The 25,451-nt window shown below is 47.5% G+C and overlaps 1 protein-coding gene across 7 annotated transcripts in view; it reads right to left on the bottom strand.

Moving 5' to 3' along the window:
• The window catches only part of LOC310746769 (retinal guanylyl cyclase 1-like), a 42,936-nt gene that overhangs the window by 12,008 nt on the left and 5,477 nt on the right, over positions 1-25,451 (bottom strand). For 3 of the 7 annotated variants that reach the window (XM_083580817.1, XM_083580821.1, XM_083580820.1), the window contains exons 2-10: positions 19,537-20,444; positions 15,087-15,388; positions 12,501-12,855; positions 11,322-11,406; positions 11,083-11,179; positions 10,627-10,719; positions 7,851-7,934; positions 1,610-1,690; positions 1,244-1,420 (exon numbers count right to left, since the gene is read on the bottom strand). In XM_083580817.1, coding sequence (XP_083436943.1) covers positions 1,244-1,420; positions 1,610-1,690; positions 7,851-7,934; positions 10,627-10,719; positions 11,083-11,179; positions 11,322-11,406; positions 12,501-12,855; positions 15,087-15,388; positions 19,537-20,254 — 1,992 coding nt within the window. In that variant the 5' untranslated portion in view covers positions 20,255-20,444. Of the gene's footprint in view, positions 1-1,243; positions 1,421-1,609; positions 1,691-7,850; positions 7,935-10,626; positions 10,720-11,082; positions 11,180-11,321; positions 11,407-12,500; positions 12,856-15,086; positions 15,389-19,536; positions 20,445-24,045; positions 25,150-25,451 lie in introns of those variants that run through there. The other 4 variants (XM_083580819.1, XM_083580816.1, XM_083580818.1 and 1 more) reach the window with 4 other exon arrangements.

The following is a 25,451-nucleotide window of genomic DNA, read 5'->3' as shown; positions in this document are numbered from 1 at the left end:
ATCCCCACGGAAAACCCTCTAGCCATTTGTTCCAATTCAGCGATAAACGGTATGTTTTCCCCGGGGGAAAGTGGTTGGGAAAAGTAGATGAGCTGCTAGGCTTTCTGGGGCTGATGGGAGCTGTAAAACAACTGGAGTACACCTGGTTGTGAAGACTGGTTCTAAGCCAATCCAGACCAGGAGGTTTGGGCAGCAGTGTCCAGCCTGCTGGACTGCGTAAGTTGGAAAACCCACAAAATTATTCCTATTACACTAAGGTGGTGGATTCTCCAGTATGATTCTGCCAACAAGTTTCCCTTGTGTTTATACCGCCTTGTTCTATAGAACACCTCTGACTTCTCTGTTAGGCAAGCAAGACCCCTGGATACTGCAAAATCCAGATGGATTGGGGAAGAGACACAATCAGCAGTAGAGTATCTGTTTGGCTTGTATACGGTCCCAGGTTCAGTTACTGGATGGGAATGTCACCGCCTGCTAACCCTGCTTATGGACTTTCCCAGAGGCAACTGACTTGCCACAGCAAGAAGGAAAATGCTGGACAAAAAGGAACTGTGGTCTGATCCAGCAGGACTCTGCGGTTCAGTGGCGGAGCTTCATGCTCCGGCACTGGGGGGCGGAGAGCAGGCGGGGGCAGGGCTGGCGCGCATCCTGGGGGCGAGGCACGCCGCCTGCAGGGGCAGGGCACCCAGCGGGGGCGGGGGGACAGCCGTGATGGTACCCTGCCAGGATCGCGCTGCCGGGGGCGGTGTGCTCCCCCCGCACTCCTCTTCCTCCGCCAGTGCTGTGGTTTCTGTTATATATTCAGTGGTCTGTGTTTGCCTGAGCTTGAGCCTGGACTAGGGATCCTGAGCTCCTGGGTTCTGATTCAATACATGACGTCCAATCACAGAACATTTCAGGATATTTGCCTCTGCCATTGGCCCTTGAACTCTGAGTCGTGATTTGCGGCGTGGAAGTTTAGACAGCCAATCACGTTGGGAGGGGGAGTGGCCCAGGTTTTCAGGAATGTATATAAGCAGTTGCTTTGCCCCTGTTTCCCAATTATGTGGTTATTGCTGTTATCACTGTGTCTTGCCTTGTGGGAACCCACCTACACTTCAGTTTCCTTTCCTGTTCCCATCAGAGATGTCCTGCTCCTCTTCCTAGGATGGGTAAATCCCCTTCATGCCACGTTCCCAGCCTGGCATTACCTACCCACCCAGATCCCCAAAACCAGATCGCTAGATCCCTCTCCCCCAAGCACCTTAATAAGGTCAAGCAGCAAGGACGACTTGAACATCCAGTCCAGCTTCATGTCCTCGTTATTGATTAGATCCTCAAGGCTGCCACGCGTGCAGTGCTCTGAGACCACGGCAAAGATCCCACAGTCGTGGAAGAAGCCCAGGAAAAGGTTCACATTTTCGTGTCGCAGGTCCCGGAGCTGAAGGTGAGGGGAAGTAACAAGAACGGAGGGGTGAGAGGAGGGAGCCCCCAGAGGATAGGGGCTGTTGGAGGACCGTCCAGTAGAGGGCGCTGTGCATAGTCCTAGTGGTCAGGTTGGGAATTGCACTCACCCACTGAAGCAGCAGGGACCCCCAATGGCCACAGAGGGGAGCGCAAGAGCACTAACCTTTAAGAATGCTGTTTTGGTGGCAGGTTTGATTTCAGTGTGCTTTTCGCCTGGGAATTTCTTCAGCCATACCCAGTCACCCTGGGAAGGAAAACAAGGGAGGGCATGAATGTTCACCCTCTTAAGATAATGCATCTGAAAGAAGGAAGACACAAACCCTCCCCACAGCCTGAAAGGCTCACAGAAGGAAGGGGAAAGAGGTAAATATATATGCATTTAAGCAAGAGGAGTGGAGAGTGAAGCAAGGAATGAACAGAACACAACCCCAGAGAGACCAGGAAAGGCAAATTGGCCCAGCCAAGCTAACAGGGACCTCTTAACCCCCGAGAGAAAGAAAACAGCAGGGGAAAGGGGTCTTGCAAAGTAACAGCAAAGCAGTTATCTTATACTCTCAAATTCTTCACAGACTGAGACTACCAGGGTACAACCTCCGTTCCACAAGATCTTCAGGCACCTTTCTCAACGTGCCCCACATCAGGTGAGGTGCAGTGGGTGGGTATGGTAGACAGGACATTTTGGGTGGTATGGAATGCCCTCCCTGGATAGGTTCACTTTTATTTCTCTAGGCCTTTTAAGGTGCAATCCTGTAGTGGAGTGATGCTGATGGAGGGGCTTTAGGATTCATTTTGGTGGAATGCCAGATCCAGTAGGGGAATGCCAGACAGGCCACTGTTGTGACAGATACACCAATATGCTGGCGGTGGAATGGCCCAAATGGGATGGAGTGATAGGTGGGGTGTGGGCACCATGGGGGTAAGAAAACATAGACTGTATCCAGTACGCCTTCAATTCCCTATGGCTGTAACCTGGCCAATGGTGGAATTTTGCTGTGTTCCACCCAGGACCTGATGCAAATAATTTCCTCCCCTTTTACTGCAACCAGGGGTGGGGGGTGGGGATAAAAACTTGCCCTGTGTCATTGACTACAAGGACTACATTGCCACGGCAGAGCGTATGGTGTAACTCCAATACCCAGTGACAGCACAACACTGCCAGGATATAATCCCCACACAGGGAGACCATAACTCAGATGGCAGGGTGTGTAGCATGGGGCTTCATCTTTCTGGTTCACGTTGTGCATGCTTAGTGCCCACAGGAGGGAATTCTGGTGCAGGGGGCTATAAGGAAAGGGGCACTTTGTGCAAAAAGTGGGGAGTACTTGCATCCCAAGAACACATGTGATCTGAAGTATGTTGCTAAAACTTCTCCTACAACCCTCGGGAAGACCAGGACAGGGCATCCTGCACAGGTGAGCCAGGGAAAGTTTGGGAAGTGGAAGACGCTTGCTGCAACGCAGCCTTTGCCAACCTGGTGCCCTTCAGGTGTTTTGGACTACAACTCAATTCAAAAAAAGGTTGTTGAGGCAAGAGTTAACCTCTGGCACAAGCCATGCCTGGTTATTCTTCAGCAAGACTTGTCCTTCTGCATCAGACTTCCCTAAACTGGTGCCTGGTGGGGCTTGTAATCCAAAACAAATGGATGGCGCCAGCTTGTGGGTGGCCGATACCATGTGCAACTGCTGAAACTGTCTCCTCCCATCCCCTCACCCCTTTGCCACTGTGTCTTACCTGAACTACATGGCTTCGACAGTCTTCCTTCCCTGCTCACCTGCGGAAATAGCAGGTGGGCAGGATTTCCCTGCATGCTCTCTTTTGGCAAGAGCCAGGCACGCCAACCATTGCCACTGCTGGCCAACCACGTATGCTCCCTTCCTGCCTCACAGGAACCACACCCCAGACGCATGGAGCAGGACACACAGGGGGAAGGAGTACGGCCCCGATCACTGCAGTCTCCCCCTTAATGGCACAGTGGAGAGGAAGGCAGAGGCATGAGTGGAGGCAGGGCTGCATTTGCACGTGGCTCCACTCCCTCTTCTCTCTTTGACTGTGTATACATTAAAATGCAGCTACGTCGTTCTTTTCCTCAATTCAGACTGAAGCTAGTTTGCAGGGAAATCTATCAAAACACAGTATTTCATAAGAAATGACGGAATATATCGTATTTTTTGCTCTATAAGACTCACTTTTTCCCTCCTAAAAAGTAAGGGGAAATGTATGTGCGTCTTATGGAGCGAATGCAGGCTGTGCAGCTATCCCAGAAGCCAGAACAGCAAGAGGGATTGACGCTTTCACTGCGCAGCGATCCCTCTTGTTGTTCTGGCTTCTGAGATTCAGAATATTTTTTTTCTTGTTTTCCTCCTCCAAAAACTAGGTGCGTCTTGTGGTCTGGTGCGTCTTATAGAGCGAAAAATACAGTATATGGATCGCTGCTAACGTTTTGTGTCCACCACTTCCCAAATCAGTGCTGGGAGCGCACAGGATGCAGTCTTGCACTCCCTTCACAGGCAAAGATACAGGATCCATCCTATTCCCTGTTCTGTGGAGGCCAGGAGGGAGTCCCACAGTGAATAAGTCTGTGCACATGCTCCCATTTACTCTGCATCCACAGCAATTCCACTGCTGGTTTGGGAAGCCGTGCAAACAGGAAATCCACACCTATCCTCAAAATTTGGCGGGTCAGGATCTGCTAGACCTGTCTTTTATTTGCATAAATGTATTTGGCTTGATTTCCTTTATGTTTTAATTTATTGTGTTTACTGCAATTGGTTTAAGTCCTGCTACTGTGTTCGTAAATATCTTTAAGTCATTTGTATGAGCAAATCAACTAAATAATAATAATGGTAATATCCTGCCATTTCTTATGAAATACTGCATTTTTATACATTTTACCTTAAACCAGCTTTGCTCTGAACTGCAGAAAGATAGATAGATAGATGATAGATATATAGATATACAGTGGCACCTCGCAAGACGAAATTAATTCGTTCTGCGAGTTTTTTCGTCTTGCAAATTTTTCGTCTTGCGAAGCACGGATTCCCTGGGTATTAACGGTTTTAAGAAAAAGGAAACAAACTCGCAAGACGTTTTCGTCTTGCGAATCAAGCCCATAGGGAAATTCGTCTTGCGAAGCAACTCAAAAAATGAAAAACTCTTTCGTCTTGTGAGTTTTTCGTCTTACGAGGCATTCGTCTTGCGAGGTACCACTGTATATGTGACCTAGCCACATTTTAAGCAGGTAATATGCACACAGTCCAACTTGTCTAATCTGTGAACTATATCACGTGAGACACTTGACCTCCCAACCTGTGAATTTAGCACAAGGCAATCATCGCATCACCCTTTCCCATGTCCCAGGTCTACCCCACGGAACAAAAAAGGGAGGATTTAAAAAGAAATTTTATTTATCACAGCATTGCTTCTAAGGTCGCTATGGCATATGTTTAGTACTAATCAAAATACCTTGCCCCTCCTCAGGATAGAAGTTTGCCAAGCCAGCATGCATTGTGTGATCCTGCTAAGACATTTGGTTTCCCACAGCCAGATTCTCAGGTCACAGAGGCAGAAATGGGAGCTGGAAGCCATTTGGATTCGCCACACTCAAGGGTAATCCCCCTCTAAAGTCTTCCAGTATTTAGTTCAACAATATTACTTTCCCCACCTTCTAAAAATCTTACAACAAAATAATTCAGGAATGGGATTAATAATTATTCCCCATAACCAACTTCTTTTATTTTTTTAAAAAATGTAGCATTCCTTGTGATTTTCAGTAGTAAAGTCTTTCCTTCCTTCTATTTCTAAGCAAACCTCCACAATAACCATTCCGAGGACACCAGAAAGGTCTTCTAGGTAAACCAGCAAAATAACACTGAGTTGGTGCACTGACAGATGTGCACCTCTCTAGGAACCAATTTTGTTACAAGGTAATTTGCAAAACGAGGCAGGGAAATTTGCAGAAAAAGGAGGGGGCAGAGGAAGGCTTTTGAAGCACTCATGGGATTAGGATGTAGCCAGCCATCCTGCAAAGCCGGAAACAAACAAAAAGCTTGTTTAGGCCCCTGTGTGCTAAAGAACAGAAGGTGTCTGCTTATTCACACGCCTTACCCGTTCTTGTATGAAGCAAAGACTGGGCGGAGGGGGGGGGCAGTCTGGTTTTTACATCAAAACCTCCCTATGGAATTTACCTGCCCAGATTACTGGCAGGGAGGAAAAGACAGGGTGGGGGCAAGTTTGTCTCCTATCACCTGCACACTCCCTTTCGATTACAAATTTCACATCTCTTTTGCACACGCGCATGCACAGAGAGAGAGAGAGAGAGAGAGAGAGAGAGAGAGAGAGAGAGAGAGAGAGAGAAGCGTCCTCTGCACACTAGGGGAAAATATCTTAGGTACTGTATGATTTCTATGTTCAGAAGCAGTCACCAGTAATTTAAATTAAGCAATATATTCCATCCCTGAAAATATTCGTAAGAATTGGGGCGGCAACATTTAAGTTGCATTTACTAATCTTAGATGAAATTGTTTAATCAAGTGAAAAGGCAGCTATGATTAAGGCAACACTTCCTTTTTATAGGTTTAATGTTTCAATATAAAAATATAAATTTAAGAAGTGCAGATGGTATCTTCCCTACCACACACAACTTTCAATTTACACCTGGAGGGAATTCCTCTTTTAATAGCATGCCTGTTGAGACCAGTATATGTAAGATGAAGGATAGCAGACTAATCAAGTAAGTTGTAGCGTACTGATTAAATCTGCACACATTTGCAAGTGTGTGCAGATTTAATCAGTCGGTTACAACTTATTTGATTAGTGAGCTAAGATTGCTTTAAAGGGTGTGACAGCACTGTTAAGAATGGAATCATCTATGCTGGTCGTAGGTTGTAGGTTTGGGCCTGTATTCCACAGCCAAGGCTGGCCCACCGATGAGGGGGTGAAGTGATCCCCTCAGGCGGCAGGATCCACAGGGGCAGCAGATACCGATGTGGATCTCATACCCTCCAACATTTCTCCAGTGGAAATAAGGACATCCTATTTCATAATAATGCGAATAATTTTATTACTTGTACCCCACCCATCTGCTTGGGTTTCTCCAGCTACTCTGGGCGGCTTCCAACATATATAAAAAGCATCACACGTTAAAACAACTTCCCTATAGAGGGATGCCTTCAGATGTTTTCTAAAGGTTGTATAATTACTTATCTCCTTGGCTCGAAGGTTGTATAACTCTACACCCTCCAACATTTCTCTGATGATAACAGGGACATCCTAAGGAAAAGCGGGTCTTTCTAGGATCAAATCAGAAACTGGGACGACTTCTGTAAATCCAGGACTGTCCCTGGAAAACAGGGACACTTGAAGGGTCTAGCCCCTTGTTACTGATGTGAATCTTCACCTACCCCTTCTTCCTTGGGAGGGAGGGGGCACCATTTTGGGGTTCACATCAGGTGCCAAGATGTCTTGGCCCCGTCCACAGCAGAGAAAGATGCTACATGGAGTTGGACTGAAGAGGTTACCTGATCAGAGGAAGCATGTGAGAGATCTGCATTGGCTCCCAGTACGTTTCCGAGCACAATTCAAAGTGTTGGTGCTGACCTTTAAAGCCCTAAACGGCCTCGGTCCAAAATACCTGAAGGAGCGTCTCCACCCCCATCCTTCAGCCTGGACACTGAGATCCAGCACCGAGGGCCTTCTGGCGGTTCCCTCATTGTGAGAAGTGAGGTTACAGGGAACCAGACAGAGGGCCTTCTTGGTAGTGGCGCCCACCCTGTAGAACACCCTCCCTTCAGATGTGAAGGAAATAAGCAGCTATCCTATCTTTAAAAGACATCTGAAGGCAGCCCGGTTCAGGGAAGTTTTTAATATTTAACGCTGTACTGTTTTTAACACTTGATTGGGAGCCACCCAGAATGGCTGGGGAGACTCAGCCAGATGGACGGGGTATAAATAATAAATTATTATTATTATTATTTGTAGTTGTGCTTAAGCCCCATACAACAACTCATTTGTAAATTAAGCACTTCACCTATAATCTCTCTCTCTCTCTCTCTCTCTCTCTCTCTCTCTCACACACACACACACACACACACAAAATATTTTTTCCAGCAAACCACCAATCTGAACCTGTTTTCTACCTCCCATTTCAATTCTTGCCAATACCTTCTCCCCAGAAGAGGAAGGATGGCCTGCAAGTAGGGAGTGGGGTGGGGAATGAAGTAACAAGTGCCATAGCCAACTTTTTTCCTCCTCTCATTTTTGAGAGGAGGGAAAAAACCCCTAACACAACAGAATGCATGAGAGCTAAAAAGGTCAAGTGAGGGGAGGGTGTAAAAACCAAACTGAAAGGCAGAGCAGACTGGCAAAAAGGCACAGCTTAAAAGGGCCTTTTGCCAAACGGGACTTACCTGGACCGCGGCTATTACGCCTTGGCTGTTAAACAAAAGGAGGAGCAAGGGGACTTGGCTGGTGATTTTTGGCTTGTCCTCGCCCTAAGGATAGCAGGAAGCAGGCGGTCAAAAATAAATGATGCTGGTGGTGGGTGGAAGGGGGTGGGGGCAGAAAGGGAGGGCAAAACCCAGAAGGACAGGTGTATGAACTCGATTAGGGTGCTCCCTCAACCCTCTCTCTCTCGGCTCAGCCTGATCAACGGGAATTCATAATTACGAGGGTGCCTCTGAGCATGTGCTAAGTACATTTCCGTGACAACCTGCCCCACCCTCCAACAAGCAATGCTGGAGATGGGAGCAATGGGCTTCTCAGACAGACATGCTGCGGATTCAAACCCCTCTTCAGGGATTAAACACTGAACTCTCTCAGCAAACTGTAGGATGGGAACCAGGTGAGTAGAGCTGTGGGGCCGGGGAAGGCAGCAGTGAGCTGGAGAAGATGGGGGCACTTACAGTGGCAAGCACACAGTGACGGTGCCCTGGCTAGGCTCACAAGGATCATTAAAGATGCCTTGGGGTTTTGCACAAAAATACACTGGTGTCAGAGCAGACTTAAGGATCCTTGTGTGGGGCAGTGCTACCACCCCAGAGAGATTGTGGGGAGAGGGGAGGCATAGCCTCTCAGCTGTGTTCACTTAAGCCACATTCGCACCAGGTATTTAAAGCACCACGGTACCACTTTAGACAGTGGTGGCTTCCCCCAAAGAATTCTGGGAGTTGTAGTTTGTTAGCCATTCCCAGAATGGTTTAGCGATCAGCCCCTCTTCTTGGGGAACTCTGGGAATGGTAACTCTGTGGGAGGAAAAGCATTCTCCGGACAACTCTCAGCACCTCCCAGAATTCTTTGCGATGGGGGAACCGTGACTGCTTAAAGTGGTATCCTAGTGCTTTAATTCATATGCTGTGAACATGACCTGTACAGGAATTAGCATGGACTTGGGGCAGAGCACCACAGACCCCAGGGCTGGATTATGGCCAACAGGGAAACAACTGCTTCTAGAGAAGGGCCTGTCGCCACGGCTTCCTGGTTTCCTAGCAACAGCCTCCCTGCCATGACCAGAGGGGTCACAACCCTAGCCTCTGTAGCATCCCAGTCATGAGCCCAATAAATGTGGTTGAGTACTGAGGCGGGAAGGAGGGGATGCCCAGCCACACATCACTTCCTGACCAATACGGTGCAGGAAAAGGTGATGAATTGGGGGACGGGGGAGCAAGCAAGGTCAGCAGGGAGCAGTGCTGGCAAGCAGAGCCACGCTGAGATCAGTGGCGGGAGCTGCAGGAATCAGCGAGGTCACCCTTCACAGAGGGATGGACCTGGGCATGCTCCCTGAACAGGTAAGCCCCTCCAGCCCCCTACTGCTGAGCCAGTGGCAGACAACTGCCCGTCATCAGTCACTGAATGTGGGATTGCTGTGCTTCGCTCACTTTCTTTTTACAGGGCATCCACACTATGCCGCAGCTGAGGAGCGGAGCATCTGCTTTGCATGGGCAAAGGCCCAGGTTCTAGCTGCAATGACATCTTTCTCACTATAGCCAGCTTCCTATGGCGTCCTGGGTCTTGCCCATAGTTCTCCCGTGTCTTCCTGTGACCTCAGGAAGGCCTACTTTTTTTTCTTTCAAAAAGAGGCATTCATGCTTTTCACACTACTTTTCTGACTTAAAAAAGAAAGGTGGGGTTTTGTCATGGGCATTAATCAGGCAACTGAACCTACCATACCTCAGCCTTTTGCAACGGGCAACATTGTTAAATCCTTGTTTGTTTTTGAACTCTGTCTTTTAATTAGTGTCAAAATGCTTTTCTAGCTATGTTTTCCTTAAAATATAAATACCAGTACTGTGCTACAACCCCCCATGACGCTATATTAAAAATATTTTTTTTAAAAAAGTATTTCATTTTGACAAATATCAGCACAGCATAAAACTTCTCATAAGAAGTAATGCAGTTGAGAGCAACAGTCATTTACATTTTCAAAGCACATCGCATTTCATGTCAGCTGTAATTATTCAATAATTTAATTTTAAAATCATAGCCAGAAAAGCCCTTCAGAACTAATTAAAAGAGCAGTTGGGGGCGGGAGACAGATGGGGGTTATAAAATGTCTCCCCCCACAAGGGTCATACTGAGTGTGTTCTGAGCTTCAAATGACACGCCTACCGTGTGGACAGGGCATAATGGGATGTACACAAAGAAAAGGCACAATATTCCAGGTGGTGGAGGAAAAGTCAGTTGCAATTCCGCTTGTAGCGTACAACGGAAGAGCAATGATTGGATTGTGGCAGGAGTCACCAATCAGGAAGCAGCCTCAGCCTCTCAAAATGGCACCCGTCGTGACAGGAAGTGGGCGATGGCTGGAAAATGTAAAATGGCAAGGAACCTGGGAGGATATATTTCAAAACAAAACACCGTTATATAAAGGTGAAGGGAGATTCAGCAGTGCCAATGAAAAAGGATGTGTGTGGAAAAGAACTGTTTAGAATGAGTGGAAAGGAGATGGCTTGGCGTCACCATCAAAACCCGCCACCCGATTTTAGTGCATTCTTTCCAGCCTCCACCCATCCGCAATGACGATATCAGTGCTGGCACTGCCCCAGGAAAGGCTGCCGGCAAGAACACCATCTGCGCCTCCCGAGGAAATGGCTTTGCACCAGAGGCTTCTCCTGGCCTACCCACTAGTAACTGGGAAAGAGGGAGGGTGCAGGACTAGGAACTGTGAAGGAGGGGACATGCTTTTACCTCAACCACAGCCATGTTGCTGTTTTCTGCATTTGCCGCCACACTCTTGAGGCTTTTCATGTCCGACATACTCTTTCGACTGTCGTCCATTTTCTGGGGGGATGAAGAGGAGAGGAGAACCATGAACTAAGGAACAGCTTTCTTATTCTTAACTTGGAGCTTTATCATACAGTAATGACCCTTGGCCAATACCGCAGCCCTCTAACATGGCATCTGCATTCTCAAACAGTTCTGGCCCAACCATCATACCCATCCAGCGTCTGAAGGCGAGAACCAAAGACCTTTCCATCCACTGTCCTTTATTTCAGTTGCATGAAGCAACCATCGTAGAAACATTGATTATTACTATTACTCGCATTGCCCGTTTTGATCCCTCTCTGACTTAGCAGCGCTCCATCTTGCCAGCCTCCCCTTAGTCCCCTCAGTGGTCCCTCCCCACAGAGACAAACTCCTCACCTTCTTGCTGTTCTGGGTATGGATGAAGGTCAAGTCATCCATGGTGAGGACAATCTTGTCGGGCCCCTTCATTAGCTGGGCATGCTGAAACTGCCGCCTGTGAGAATCAACAACACGAGCACAGCAGAAATAAAAAATGGTCTTTCGTAAAGATAAAGCACGCAGCACGGGGAGGTCCCGAAATCCGAAATGTCAGCTGTCCAGCAGACCTAGTCACCAGGGGTGTCTGCGTAACTCACCTGAGATGGAAAGCAAGGGCAGCTCCACCCACCATCAAGCAGATAGCCAGGAGGAATATGAGGAGGATAAAACCAGCATTCACCCCTGAAGGAGAAGGAGAAGAGTGTTACCACTGGGGACCATTTCCTGGAACCAGGTTTGAGAGGTTATTTCCAGCTCCAGCTCCAGCTCCAGCTCCATCAACATCTCCTCCTAGTCACATAAGGGGAGTTCCATGCAAAATATCTCCACCCACCCACTGTAGTATTACAAATCCTGACAGAGATGCCTTTTGCCTTCTCCCCCGACTGTACTTGTCTTGTCTTCTCTTCCCTGCATGACTTTACCATAAGACACCCAAGCCTATAAAATCAACAGCTCCTTTCTCCCCTTCCTAAAGCGCCATTGTGGGCGCTGTGATCTCACCCCAAAAAAAGCACGTCCTTAGGGACTGCGATCTCACATGGGTCATGTGATTCACGCAGGAGTGTGGCGCCGAAAGACGTGCGTCCCAGTTGGAGGGTCTGCGAGTGGAGTATATGAGGTGGGCTGGCTAGCTGGCAGGACACATAGCTAGCGTATATGAGATTGGTTGATCGATCAACTGGATGGTATATTTGAAGTTGGTGGGATGGATGGCTAGGATAGAACAGGGCTTTCAGTACGGAGCTGACTTTCTCTCAAAATAAGGCAGGCACCTACAATCTTAGGCTTTCAATTCTTTTCACTTGGGCCTTCACAGCTTAGTATTAGTATTGGTAATTTCCCTTCATGACCAGAACTGGGGTCATGTAAAATTTGTTTCGCACTGTTTTTACAATATAATAATAGATGGTATTCAACAAAATATAATTTAGAATAGACCCACAGAAATTAACTTCGTGTGCAATTTCCCCTTATATACAAATTTTGGCAAAGCGATTTTCCATAATATAATGAAATTTTGTATGTTATTTTCAGTAACATATGCACACTTTACCCTAGTATATGCATTTTTGTACACATTACTGGGCTGGAGGACTGCACCGTGAAATTCAGGGAAGAGCAAATTTCAAAAAGGATGGCCAAGTCTCTGTTCTCGTATTGTTTGGGAAAGTCCGAATTAGGGAGGTTGGCCTTTAAATGCAAACCAAATTCCTCTCCATCCTTCCTCTCCCTCTCCATCCTTGCACACCCAGGCAGCTCGCTTCAGCACTCACCCCCATTGCAGATAGTGACCGAGTCAAACCAGCAGATGGAGTCTGTGTCTGGACTGGAACTGTGAGGCCAATGGATCGTGTGCCCAACGTAGCGCAGAGTTCGAGCACCGACGTTCACACTGTAGGTGGGCCAGAGGCGGTTGCCCTTCCCATTTGTGTCCAGTATGATATAGGGGAGCACGGCATCTCCGTATTCGTCGGCTGACACTGGCTGGCTGAAGCCTTCCAGCTCAAAGTCTTTGGCATGCTCTGCAATGGTGGAGCCCATCACCCACTTGCCGGACTTCCGAGTATTCTCTACCGCCTTGGCCAGGAAGTAGATGGAGTTAAAGATAGTACCAAACAGGGGGTGTGCCTTTAAAGAGAAGCAAGCGAGAGTTAGGACCAGGTTCTTAAATTCTTAAATGATGCTACAATGATACATTTGCTTCTGTTTTCTCGATTCCCCTCATTTGTTTTGCTCGCCTTACAAGAGTGAAGGCACTACTGTGCCCTGTGCTGTTCTACTTTGTTCATTGCTCTGCAATGCTGCCACATTATTGCTGTCTAGAAGGGCTATAGCGCAACAAAAGCAGAACAAAAAACCAAACAAACCAGAACATTGGGAGTACAAAAAGTTGTGGGATTTCAGCAGGAAGTTACGGGATATGCACTGGTAAGAAAAGTAGTTGTATGAATGACCACCCCAAAACATTTGCAGGTGCAAACAGTTCTGAAAGTGGGATCGTGTAGGATTGCTCCAATAGCTTCATGACCACAAATCAGCATGGACATGCAACAGAATGATGTCTGGAAGGACCCAAAATAGTTTTGTGGGCGCTGAATTCTGTGCTGCATTATTGTTATTACTTACAGTGGTACCTCGGGTTAAGTACTTAATTCGTTCCGGAGGTCCGTTCTTAACCTGAAACTGTTCTTAACCTGAAGCACCACTTTAGCTAATGGGGCCTCCTGCTGCCGCTGCGCCGCCAGAGCACGATTTCTGTTCTCAACCTGAAGCAAAGTTCTTAACCCGAAGGTACTATTTCTGGGTTAGCGGAGTCTGTAACCTGAAGCGTATGTAACCTGAAGCGTATGTAACCCGAGGTACTACTGTACTTACTTAAAAGGTAAAGGGACCCCTGACCATTAGGTCCAGTCGTGACCGACTCTGGGGTTGCGCGCTCATCTCGCTCTATAGGCCGAGGGAGCCGACGTTTGTCCGCAGACAGCTTCCGGGTCATGTGGCCAGCATGACTAAGCCGCTTCTGGTGAACCAGAGCAGCACACGGAAACGCCGGTTACCTTCCCGCTGGAGCGGTCCCTATTTATCTACTTGCAGTTTGACGTGCTTTCGAACTGCTAGGTTGGCAGGAGCAGGGACCTAGCAACGGGAGCTCACCCCGTCGCGGGGATTCGAACCGCCGACCTTCGGCAAGATCGGCATGTCCTAGGCTCTGTGGTTTAACCCACAGCGCCACCCGCTTGCTTGCTTACTTACTTACTTACTTAAAATTATAGACTGCCCTCTCATGCCAAATATCAGGGCAACGTGCAACCAGATTTACAAAGGGGGTAAAATACTCTTAAAAACAATGCAGAATCATCGTAAAAATGACTGGATCACCTTAAAGGTTTAAACTGCAGAATAGGGTGGTTCATAAAAAACTTTTTTTAAAAACTGCCTGCTCCAAAGGTCTTATCTTAGTACACTAGGAATTATATAGCTGTATCTGAATTTTCATGCATATCAGTTAATATCTTGAACCTCCTCCACGAAAATAGCTGTTTACTTGGCCATTTTCCTATGTCGTGAAGGCTGAAATTTCAGTTCAGTGGAGCAGGGTCAAGATATTAGCTGATATGCATGAAAGTTCAGATATAGCTATATAATCCCTAGTGAAGTGAAAAGAAGACCTTTGGAGAAGGCATTTTCAAAAAAAAAAAAGTTTTTTATGAACAGCCCTGCTGCAGAATATGCACACAAAAAAGTATCCAAGAGCCATCAGAAGTTCAGAAGTGAGGAGGCTTGCCAAACTTCTGCTGGAAGAGTATTCCGCAGCAGTGCTAAAACGCCCTTCATTCAGGCAGATCCAAAAATGAATGCAGTTGTGAGCACACAGCGCTCTGGACGGCATAGGGAACCTCCTAAATCTGAGCCTCTCCTGCACCTCAAACAGCAATCATCATCATCATCATCATTTATTATTTATACCCCGCCCCTCTGGCTGGGTTTCCCCAGCCACTCTGGGCGGCTTTCAACAGAATATTAAAATACAACAATCTATTAAATATTGAAAGCTTCCCTAAACAGGGCTGCCTTCAGATGTCTTCTAAAAGCCTGGTAGTTGTTTTTTCTCTTTGACATCTGGTGGGAGGGCGTTCCACAGGGCGGGTGCCACTACCGAGAAGGCCCTCTGCCTGGTTCCCTGTAACTTGGCTTCTCACAGGGAGGGAACCGTCAGAAGGCCCTCGGCACTGGACCTCAGTGTCCGGGCAGAACAATGAGGGTGGAGACGCTCCTTCAGGTATACTGAACCGAGGCCCTGCTGGGGCCATCCCTTGTACCTGCCCACCACCACCCACTGCCTCGTTCCTCAGATGCACCTTGTCAGCATCCAGGTGGCCAGGGATTTCCCTCTTCTCCTGAGCCTCCCTGAAAGTCTGCCGGAAGGACTGCTCCGGGGAGTCGATGGTGATGGTGAGCACCGCGTCGTAGGCCATGCGGAGTTTGAGGCTGTCATCCAGCACAGCGTAGGACTCCTTCTGGTAGGGCATGCTGTAAGTCAGGGCGTCGTAGGGGATGAAAACGTAGGTCCCATCTGTCATACGCAGGTCCTCGGCCTTCTCCAGCAGGAGCCGCTGTTCCTCCCCACCCAGCAGGGCAGAGTGCATGCACATGACGATCACTGGGTAGGAAAGGAACGAGGAGGAAGAAATGGGCAGGGTAGACAGTCGGAAGGGTTAGGCCAGGCAAGGGTCAGCAAACTTTTTCAGCAGGGGGCCGGTCCACTGTCCCTCAGACCTTGTGGGGGGCCAGACTATGTTTGGGGGGGTGAACAAATTCCTATGCCCCACAAATAACCCAGAGATGCATTTTAAATAAAAGCACACATTCTACTCATGTAAAAACACGCTGATTCCCGGACCGTCTGCAGGCCGGATTTAGAATGTGATTGGGCCGGATCTGGCCCCCGGGCCTTAGTTACCTATGGGTTAGGGATTAGGAGGAAAATCAGTGTAAAGTCCAGAGCTCTCCAAGGGACCACAGTGAGATGAAGAGGGCCTCTGTGTATGTGCAAAGTGACCTTCTGCAAAATGGACTGCCTCTCCTAATATGAGCCAGCCCAGACTCTGCATTTATCCCCTCTCCATGTGCCTTCTCCGAAGGAGATGCAGAGGGTGGCAACACGAGAACAGGTCCTTTCTGTGGTGGCTCCCCACTTATGGAATGCCCTCCCCAGGAAGGGAAGCCTGGCACCATCACTGGCTATTTTTAGGCAAAAGGCAAGAATGTTTCCATTCTGTCAGTATGGGGGCCCTTTACGCTGGAAAGTTTTAGATATTGCGACCTCCCTTAGGATGTCGGTTGGATGTGTTAGACGGCCTTTGATGTATATGAATGTGTTTAGCTTTTATTTTGCTATAGCTTTGGAGCAGTTTTTATTTTTGCTTTGGGTTCCTTTTTGCAAAAAAAAAGTGACCATTTTAAGAACAATTATAAAAATATTAAGGGACGCAGGTGGTGCTGTGGGTTAAACCACAGAGCCTAGGACTTGCCAATCAGAAGGTCGGCGGTTCGAATCCCCACGACGGGGTGAGGTCCCGTTGCTTGGTCCCTGCTCCTGCCAACCTAGCAGTTCAAAAGCACGTCAAAGTGCAAGTAGATAAATAGGCTCCGCTCCGGTGGGAAGGTAAACGCCGTTTCCGTACGCTGCTCTGGTTCGCCAGAAGCGGCTTAGTCATGCTGGCCACATGACCTGGAAGCTGTACGCCGGCTCCCTCAGCCAATAAAGTGAGATGAGTGCCGCAACCCCAGAATCGGTCACGACTGGACCTAATGGTCAGGGGTCCCTTTACCTTTATAATAATATTAATATGCTAAAGCCACGTCCATAACATACATTTAATGCATGTTGCTTTCCCAAAGATCCTGGAAGATGTACTGTGAATTTTAATGTTTTAGTATTTTAACTTTTTGTATGTTTAAAACTATTCTAAGTTTTTCTTGATTTTATCTTTTTCTAAAGCGCTTTGAGGTGTGTGTGTTTCTAAACAACCAAGTAGTGTATAAATTTTATGAAATAAGTATCTTACACCTCACATACCTACTAGTTCCAGGACTCTTCATAGCAGTGATGTCTGACCACCATCCCTGCACAGCAACAGCAGCCTTCGACTTCCAGATGTTTTGGGCTACAAACCATCACCCGCCCCAGCCAGTACAGCCATGGGAGCTGTTGTCCAAAGCATTGGGATGACACCAGGTTGGGGAAGGTTGCTTTAGAACAGTGTTTCCCAAACTTGGGGCTCCAACTGCTTTGGGACTACAATTCCCATCATTGCTAGCTAGCAGGACCAGTGGTCAAGGATGATGGGAATTGTAGTCCTAAAAACAGCCAGAGACCCAAGTTTGGGAAAGGTTGCTTTAGAACCACAAGCAGTCTTACCATCAGGAAAGTGAGACATTCCTTCTCAGGCGGCTGATTTTTTAAGGGGGCAGGTACCATTAGAGAGGGTCGGCCTATTGGATCAGTTTGGATAAAGGGAGGTTTAGACATTTTAAAAAATAATAACGTAGTTTATGTTTACTAGGTGTGCAATTTGGTTTTGACTACAATGCACAGGAAGGGAGGTTAACACTTTCCCTCCCCAGCCATGATACTGATGGAAATAGTGTGCGAACCACCACGCTACATAATTGGTGCTACTTAACTGTAGCACTAATGGCAGAGGTGCCATATGGTAATTTTAGACTCCGGACTTAATGGTCTTATGGAGCGCCCTTCTTTAGGTGGCTTGCACATAGCCCCTCCTGTCCATTCCTCCAAAGTGGGGCCCTGGATATCTGCCCTAAAATCCTGCCCTGATGGCACCACTGGCTAAGAGAAGCTTTCTTTTTCTTCAGCTAATAGCAGCATATGGTGGTTTCAATGGGGTTGCTGCTGGGGGATAGGGATGGGGAGAAATTTGATTCAGTTCACACAGGGTTGCCATATTTCAAACAGTGAAAATCTGGTCAGAAAAGTTGTTGAGTTTTTTGGGGGTAAAATTGTTGAGTGGGGTTTTTGGGGGGGGCAAAGCAGTATTCTGGAGATAGATGATACATAGATTGATTGATTGATTGATTGATTGATCGATCGATAGATAGATGTGGAGATTCTGGACGTATGGCAACCCTAAAGGTAAAGGTAAAGGGACCCCTGACCGTTAGGTCCAGTCGCGGACGACTCTGGGGTTGCGGTGCTCATCTCGCTTTATTGGCCGAGGGAGCTGGCGTACAGCTTCCGGGTCATGTGGCCAGCATGACTAAGCCGCTTCTGGCGAACCAGAGCAGCGCACGGAAACGCCGTTTACCTTCCTGCCAGAGCAGTACCTATTTATCTACTTGCACTTTGACGTGCTTTCGAACTGCTAGGTTGGCAGGAGCAGGGACCGAACAACGGGACCTCACCCCGTCGCGGGGATTCGAACCGCCAACCTTCCGATCGGCAAGCCCTAGGCTCTGTGGTTTAGACTACAGTGCCACCTACCCATGGCAACCCTAGTTCACATTTAAAGGCAAATTTACACAATTCACCCTTTGCGAAACAATACGCAACAAAGAGACATCCTTCAAAATTTGCATTTCTCCAAATTCCAATCTCCAGTCAATAAATGTGTACAATAGTGCATTGCATTAGGGTCAACTGTGCATATATCAGTGAAGATAGCATACAAAAGCATTGTATTGGGGAAAGGTCCTGCAAAATGTGTATATTGGTTCAGGTGCGCCAGTTTCTGCCCAACATGGAGCGAGGCACAGCGGAAACTGTGGTGTATTTATGATATATGGTTTATTTATACACATATATACCCTGAGCCCACCCTGGAGGGGTTCATAGCATTGACACCCCAAAAGGGCCTTGCTTCTCCCACAGCCGCTGCCTTGGATTCAAACAGAAATCAAGCATTGCTCAGACTCTCTCTCTCCAGCTTGCTGCTTTGCTTCTAAGCTCACACCACTCCCAGCTCCCTGCCTTTGTCCTTCTAACTAGCCGTGAGTTAGGGGAAGGGGCTCAACACTTGCACATATCGCCTTCCTTTGCTTACTTAATGGACCATCACCCAGGCTATCATTTCCACAGGATGCTAGCCTGGCTTATATTTTAACACATGCAGGATTCGGGGGTTAAGAGGGTCTCAACATACAGCCTACACACCCACACCTGGCAAACTCAGATGTTGGGTACGTCATCATTATCCAATGTGGACCAGTTCATGGAGGGCAATCGTAGGGTGTTACAAACTATATCTGGAAAGTTCCTGGGGGTCATTAGAAGTCTCTACTAGACAGAGATAAGGAAGTACTGTAGGTGTTGTGCAATCTTCCCCTTCAAAAATGTTCTGTATGTATTTTCAACCCAAATGTCCTGGTTCACCTGCTTTTATACAGAGACAGAAAGCACTAAAGCCACATTCTTACTTCATCTTGATAAGCAATATTTTCTTAACCTCCATTGTGCATCTGGGTTGAACCACAATTTATCATGAGGCAACAGCTTGGAAGCTTTTCTTGGCAAATGCTGTTGGGTCATGATCCTGCATATCTCCTGTCCCATCAGGCTACTTCTTAAAAGTACTGGTCAGGCCGGAGGGTGGAGAAGCCTGTCATACGTACGTGATTGCACCTCATAGAACAGTTGCTGCTCATTTAAAGTGACTACGTGAACTGACCTTATCCACACTGACTAAGAACCTCAGCAGAACCTAGAAGGTTTCTAATGATTTCCCCCAAACATTAGACCCTCTTCCTTTGAGAGTCACGCAACCACATGTGGCCCCAACCCAGCCATACCTCGTACATCATAGGCCCTCTGTACCCGGCGGAGGGCATCCCGTGCCCCATTCGGTTCGTCCTCCATGGTGGTCACGACAGTGACAGGGAGGCCAAAGTTGCGCAACGACTCAGCCAGGCCTTGCCCTACTTCCACCCAGAGATCCTGCCCGGAGCTGATCACAGCAACGTGGGCCCAGCGGAAGTACTTTAGGACGGTGTAGAGGACGGCGGAGGCCTGGGGCAGCGGCCGGGAAAAGGTGCCGAAACGTTCCACCTCGGCATCGTCAGTCAGGCAAGACCAGGAGAAGACGGGCTTGTTCCAAGCTCTGCCCAGCAGCCCAGCTGCCTCGCAGGTGGCTGGGTTGACCGGGCCCACAAAGCCAGAGGCATAGCGCTCCGAGTTGACAAAGCTAACCATGGCCTGAGACGACTTGCAGTCTTCGTTGAGGAGGACATAGTCAAACCAGTAGCCCTGGTTCAGAGTAGGGTCCTTGTTGATGCGGGCAACGGCCAGCTTGGCCGCTGCGTCAGGGTAGGCCCTGGCGTAGATGGAGTCGCAGGTCCAAGGGCCCATCACGCCCACCTTGAAGGTTGATGGCAGAACACGGCAGGGCAAAGAGAGGAACAAGAGCCAGAAGAGGAGGGCTTGCCGGCGGGGGCCCTTGTAGCAGGCCCACCTGGGGTGCTTGGAAAGGCGGAGCAGGAATCTGTGGAAGCCAAGCCAGGCTAGGACCATGGTGTCGCAGAGCCCGGGAATGGCGCAACGGTGGGGGAAGGGGGAAGGGAGGGGAAGAAGAGGGAGAAGGCACGGCTCACAAATCCTTTAGTCCCTCAGCGGCCAGGGCCAGAAATCTTTTGTCGGAGTGGGTCCATTTGCCGCCATCAACTTGGTTAAGATTCACCGCACGCAGTCAAGAGAAATCACCCTGGAATAGAGAAAAAACATCACACTATGCTGGGAAAAGGATGCTTGAGGCCCTGCGCATAGCTGTGGGGATCAGTGGGCATTGCCACAAACAACCCCGTTCATGTCCTGTGTTTGTTTTTAATCTCATTTCTTTAAAAAAGGGGTTTTTTTAAGACTGGGTAGCGTTACGCAGCCCACAGAAAGTTGGGTAAACAGCATGCGGACAAACACCTCTCCACTTTGGGCAGCCATCTTGTTACTGAAGGCCAGTTTGTTGCCCGTAGCAACTACCTCGCCATCTTCACGGGCGTAAAATGAACAAAAAGCATCACTCCAGGTTAACTATTGCGGAGCCATATTTGTTGCCCAACTTTTAGGGCTTGTGGTGCTTACAAATATAATTTGCTTCGCATTTCTTTTGGGCAAGGCAAACAATCCCATAGAGTAACCGGGAGGGGGGGCAGATATCACCACACTTCCCACAGAGAGAGAGAGAGGTCATGACAGGTGAGGCAGCCAGTTGCTTTGGCCAAAGTCCACCCTATTCTACCAGCCTTGGGCGGTATTATCCAAATTACTGTTCTGCTCATGCTCCAGCACCTCAACGAAGCTGCCCCATCCCTCAAATCCTAATCTTGCAGCTGAACTAAAACAGGATTAGCCTTTTGGCCCCAGCTGCCTCTTCGTATTAGGTGTGAATCGGTGCGATGGCGCTCACGTGCCCACAACTGCTCAGCAGGTCACCTCTACCAACTCCTTTTACCCTTTACTATGAATAATGTTGCAAGGTGTGTTTGTGTGTGTGGAGTTATAGAGGGGGAAAGAGCTATCAGGTCTTAATTTTACACCTTTGGAGAAAAACTGGAAATGTGAGGGAAAGCTGGAAAACCACAAGCATGGACTGTGTTTTCTTTTAACACAATGATGGCATGTAAGGTCTGTTTCAACGTGTTATTTGAAACCAACAGGCATAATGATATTTGTTACTGGTAGTCAAGAACATAGATCTGCTTTACTGAAAAAAAATATTGTCTTTGCCACACCTTTAACACGTATTGGAATTTTTACACTGGCTCATTCTTGCATTTTCCCAAACATAATAATTTTCTGGGCATTCCCCCACCCCAATCTATGTACTAGATTTACTCTCACTGTGGCCCATACTATTTTTAAATTTATTTATAGTACGCAATGGCTTCTGTGTGGCTGGTTAGAAACCAGCTTTCTCCAGCTGATAATCCTGTGTAGCAACATTAGCAAGTTCCAAAATCCCAAATACCAGAATTTGAGGTGGTGCAAGGACCTAATTATAAGACATGCTGGACATTTTACAGAGCTCCAATGCCTAAATATATATATTTTTAAATTAAAGATTGCATAGATGAAAACGGAATTAATCTTTCAAAATGTGAGTTTGCAAAAATATTTGGTGGGAGGGGCACATATTTAAAACATCCACAAAAATATGCTTCTATGCTATTCTCATTATCCCACTGGGAAGAGCTTTTGCATTATGCAACATGAGACAAGTCTACCTATTTTCATCTGACAAAGGTCAAGCGACTTGCCTTTCCACACCTGTGGATCTATTAAAAACTGAGTGCAAAGCTGGTGACCTACATTTACGATTCGGTGGAACGTTGTGAAATTCAGCAAGGCACAGCTGCTTATGAAGAAACCACATGGATGTTTCTCTGGCTGAATCCCACTGAATGAAGATACCCGTATTTGCTTTTGATACAGATGAGTTTTCCGCGCAAGACTAGAGTGGGTCCCAATCAGGCCTATTCTGGTCTCAAATCCAGGTCCTGAAATAGGCTGTGAAAATTACACCTTATTGTCTAGACGCTGCCTGCTTCTTCTGCCCCCTATCTCCCTCTACTCCATAGGATGGATGGACAGCAACGACCATAATCCCTGACCACTAGTCATGCTAGCTGAGACAGAGGGGTGTCATCTGGAGGGTCATAGCCTAGCCATGCCTGCTCTGGTCTCTCTTTCACACACACCATTTCAGAGGGTAAATCTTTATCACCCCCTGCAACACAACAGCAAACATCACCTGTACATCTGCATTTTTGATGCATCTTTTATAGATACAGGGGTTAACTACACTGTTTCATGGAGGGTAAGGCTATCGGTGGCTACTAGCAATGACCACTGTGATGTATCCTACCTGCCTGCGGACTGTCTCGCCAGAGTGGTGCATGCTCTAGTTATCTCTCGCTTGGACTACTGCAATGCGCTCTATGTGGGGCTACCTTTGAAGGTGACCCAGAAACTACAACTAATCCAGAATGTGGCAGCTAGAATGGTGACTGGGAGCAGCCGCCGAGACCACATAACACCGGTCTTGAAAGACCTACACTGGCTTCCAGTACGTTTCCGAGCACAATTCAAAGTGTTGGTGTTGACCTTGAAAGCCCTAAATGGCCTCAGTCTGGTATACCTGAAGGAGAGTCTCTACCCCCATCGTTCTGCCCGGACACTGAGGTCCAGCTCCGAGGGCCTCCTGGCGGTTCCCTCACTGCGAGAAGCCAAGTTACAGGGAACCAGGCAGAGGGCCTTCTCGGTGGTGGCACCCGCCCTGTGGAACGCCCTCCCATCAGATGTCAAAGAGGGGGGGAAACTACCAGACTTTTAGAAGACATCTGAAGGCAGCCCTGTTTAGGGAAGCTTTTAATGTTTAAAAGGCTATTGTATTTTAATATTCTGTTGGAAGTGGCCCAGAGTGGCTGGGGAAACCCAGCCAGATGAGTGCGGTATAAATTATTATTATTATTATTATTATTATTATTATTATTATTATTATTTCCACTGCTGGAGTCAGTATGCCTCTGAATGCCTCCATCCCTGATGAAAAATAGCAGCCCCTACCCATAAAGAGAGAGAGTTTCCAGACAGCCTTGAGCTCTGGCAACTCTTGCTTTAGAAAACAAATATGGACAACACGAATGCTCATCATCCCTAGATGGATGCGAAGGGGACCATGCAACTCCAGAGGGTCCAGTTGCCCACAACTTCATGGGGCCTATAGGACAAAACTAACCAACCACCTTTTTTGCCCTCCACAGGAAATGCACCCCATTTAATTTCCTTTGGGGTTTACTCATCGGATGAGAAGGGGGTGCAGGCCTGACTGATCCTATTTGGCTCAGGGGAAGAATGCGTCACCGCCAGCACCACACAAACACAAACTTGGGTCATGCTGGCCGATGAACCCGCAATCACAGATATGAATATATGTATTAGTTATGTACCAGTTATTTTTATTGTATCTGTGGCATGTGCTTTGGCTAGCTTAGTTTTGGGATCACTCATGCAATTTGCTGTGCAGTAGCTTTTGCACAACATAATTATTTTACTTTATCTATTACTCACTCACAACCCAGAATTATGCGTGGCTTTCTGAGACAGGCATGCCCAAGGACCAATCAGGAAGCAGGTGCTTTAAGGCCCGGCCTCCGTGTTCTGAGGAGATTTCCACCCCCCCCCAAAAAAATATATTTTATTAATTTTCCACAAATTTTGCGCATATAATTTCAATGCATAATAAACATTTATTTTTTTTTTTAATTAAACAAAAACAAAAACTGAGGAGATAATTTTGACAAGGAGACCTGCTTTAATTCCTTCGCGCTCTCAAAGGAGCGTCGTCCACAAGCTCCCTGACTAAAGCTGCTAACAAGGGCTTTGCTGGACCTTCGACAGCAAAGAGAAAACCAATTTTTACACAGCTTTGAAGCAGGGATAGTGTAAAAAAAAAAACAACCCAAAAACTGGCATGCCACACTCTCTCCTGTTTCATAAAAGTCCCCCTCTCATTCTCCTGGCACATTACACCTGTCGTTTTGTACAAAGCGGTGTCCTGAAAAGATTAGGAGAAATAAGGCTTCTTATAGTAGAAACCTGAAACTATTTAAATCGCCTCTTACAAGCCAGGCCCATTGTCTGTGGAAAAGAGGATCCTTCTTTTCCTTTACAAGGGAGAATTGCATTTGTGCTGACAGGAAAATGGTGGCCAGAGGAACAGGGACGACGTCAAGCACAGTTTCGAAACGCAAACCGCAATGGATAAATTAGTCGTATTTAAACCAACTGGGGCTGGGGAGATTTTGAGTGACTAGAAAAGTTCTAGTCAGGGCCGGCCTGCTCATGAGGCAGCCTGAAGCGGCTGCCTCAGGCGGCAGAATCACATGGGGCGGCACCCCTGCTCCCGCTCCAAGGGTCATGGCAGCAGCTTCTCCTGGCAAGATCTCTTAAGATTCCTAAGAGATCTTGCCAGAAGCCGCAGCAGGAGAAGTAGGGGCACAGCACCACAGATGGGGGTCCTGCTTCCGGGGGTCAGTCCTGTCCCCCTCAGTGGCCATGATGGCTTTGCCGCCAGCAATCGTTGGTCAGGGAGCAAAGGCAGCGTCAACCTCTGATAAGCCCGAGTGCCCCAGTTAACTGGCCAGCAAGTTTTAAAATATATAGGGCTGTGCTGTTGTTTTTAACACAAGCACTTGTAAAAGCTGCAACTGCCATCTTAGAGGAGGATGGAGGCCTTCTGCCTTCTCTCACACACATGAGGAAATAGGTCCTCGAAGATGCAACACCTTAAAAAACAAAGGAAGCACGGGTCTTGTTTCAAAACGGTTGTTTCCTCAAATGCAAATTCATTAATTGAGCCAATTAAAGTATCTTTTGATCAGCTGGCAGCCCTAAAGACAAACAAAAAAAAAACCACCCCAAATCCGAACTGCATAATAGTAAATAATAATATATTTTTTTTTATACCCTGCCCTTCCCGGTTCAGAAAACCGGGTTCAGGGCGGCTAACGACAAATTTAAAGCACTTAATTGATGCAACAAAAAGGAGCATAAAATAAAGTATAAAACGTGAATAACAATAGTGCCACATCAGTGCCACATCAGCTTGAACATTGAAGTCCGTGCATCTGTAGATTATTAGGGCTACGTTTTCTAATTCCATCTGAGGCACATAGGCAAATGAGAACAGAGGAGATTAGACGTTATTATCCTC

The sequence above is a fragment of the Podarcis filfolensis genome, assembly GCF_964270895.1.
Source record: "Podarcis filfolensis genome assembly, chromosome: 13".
Taxonomy (NCBI): Eukaryota; Metazoa; Chordata; class Lepidosauria; order Squamata; family Lacertidae; genus Podarcis; species Podarcis filfolensis.
This window is presented reverse-complemented; position numbering and strand designations above follow the sequence as displayed.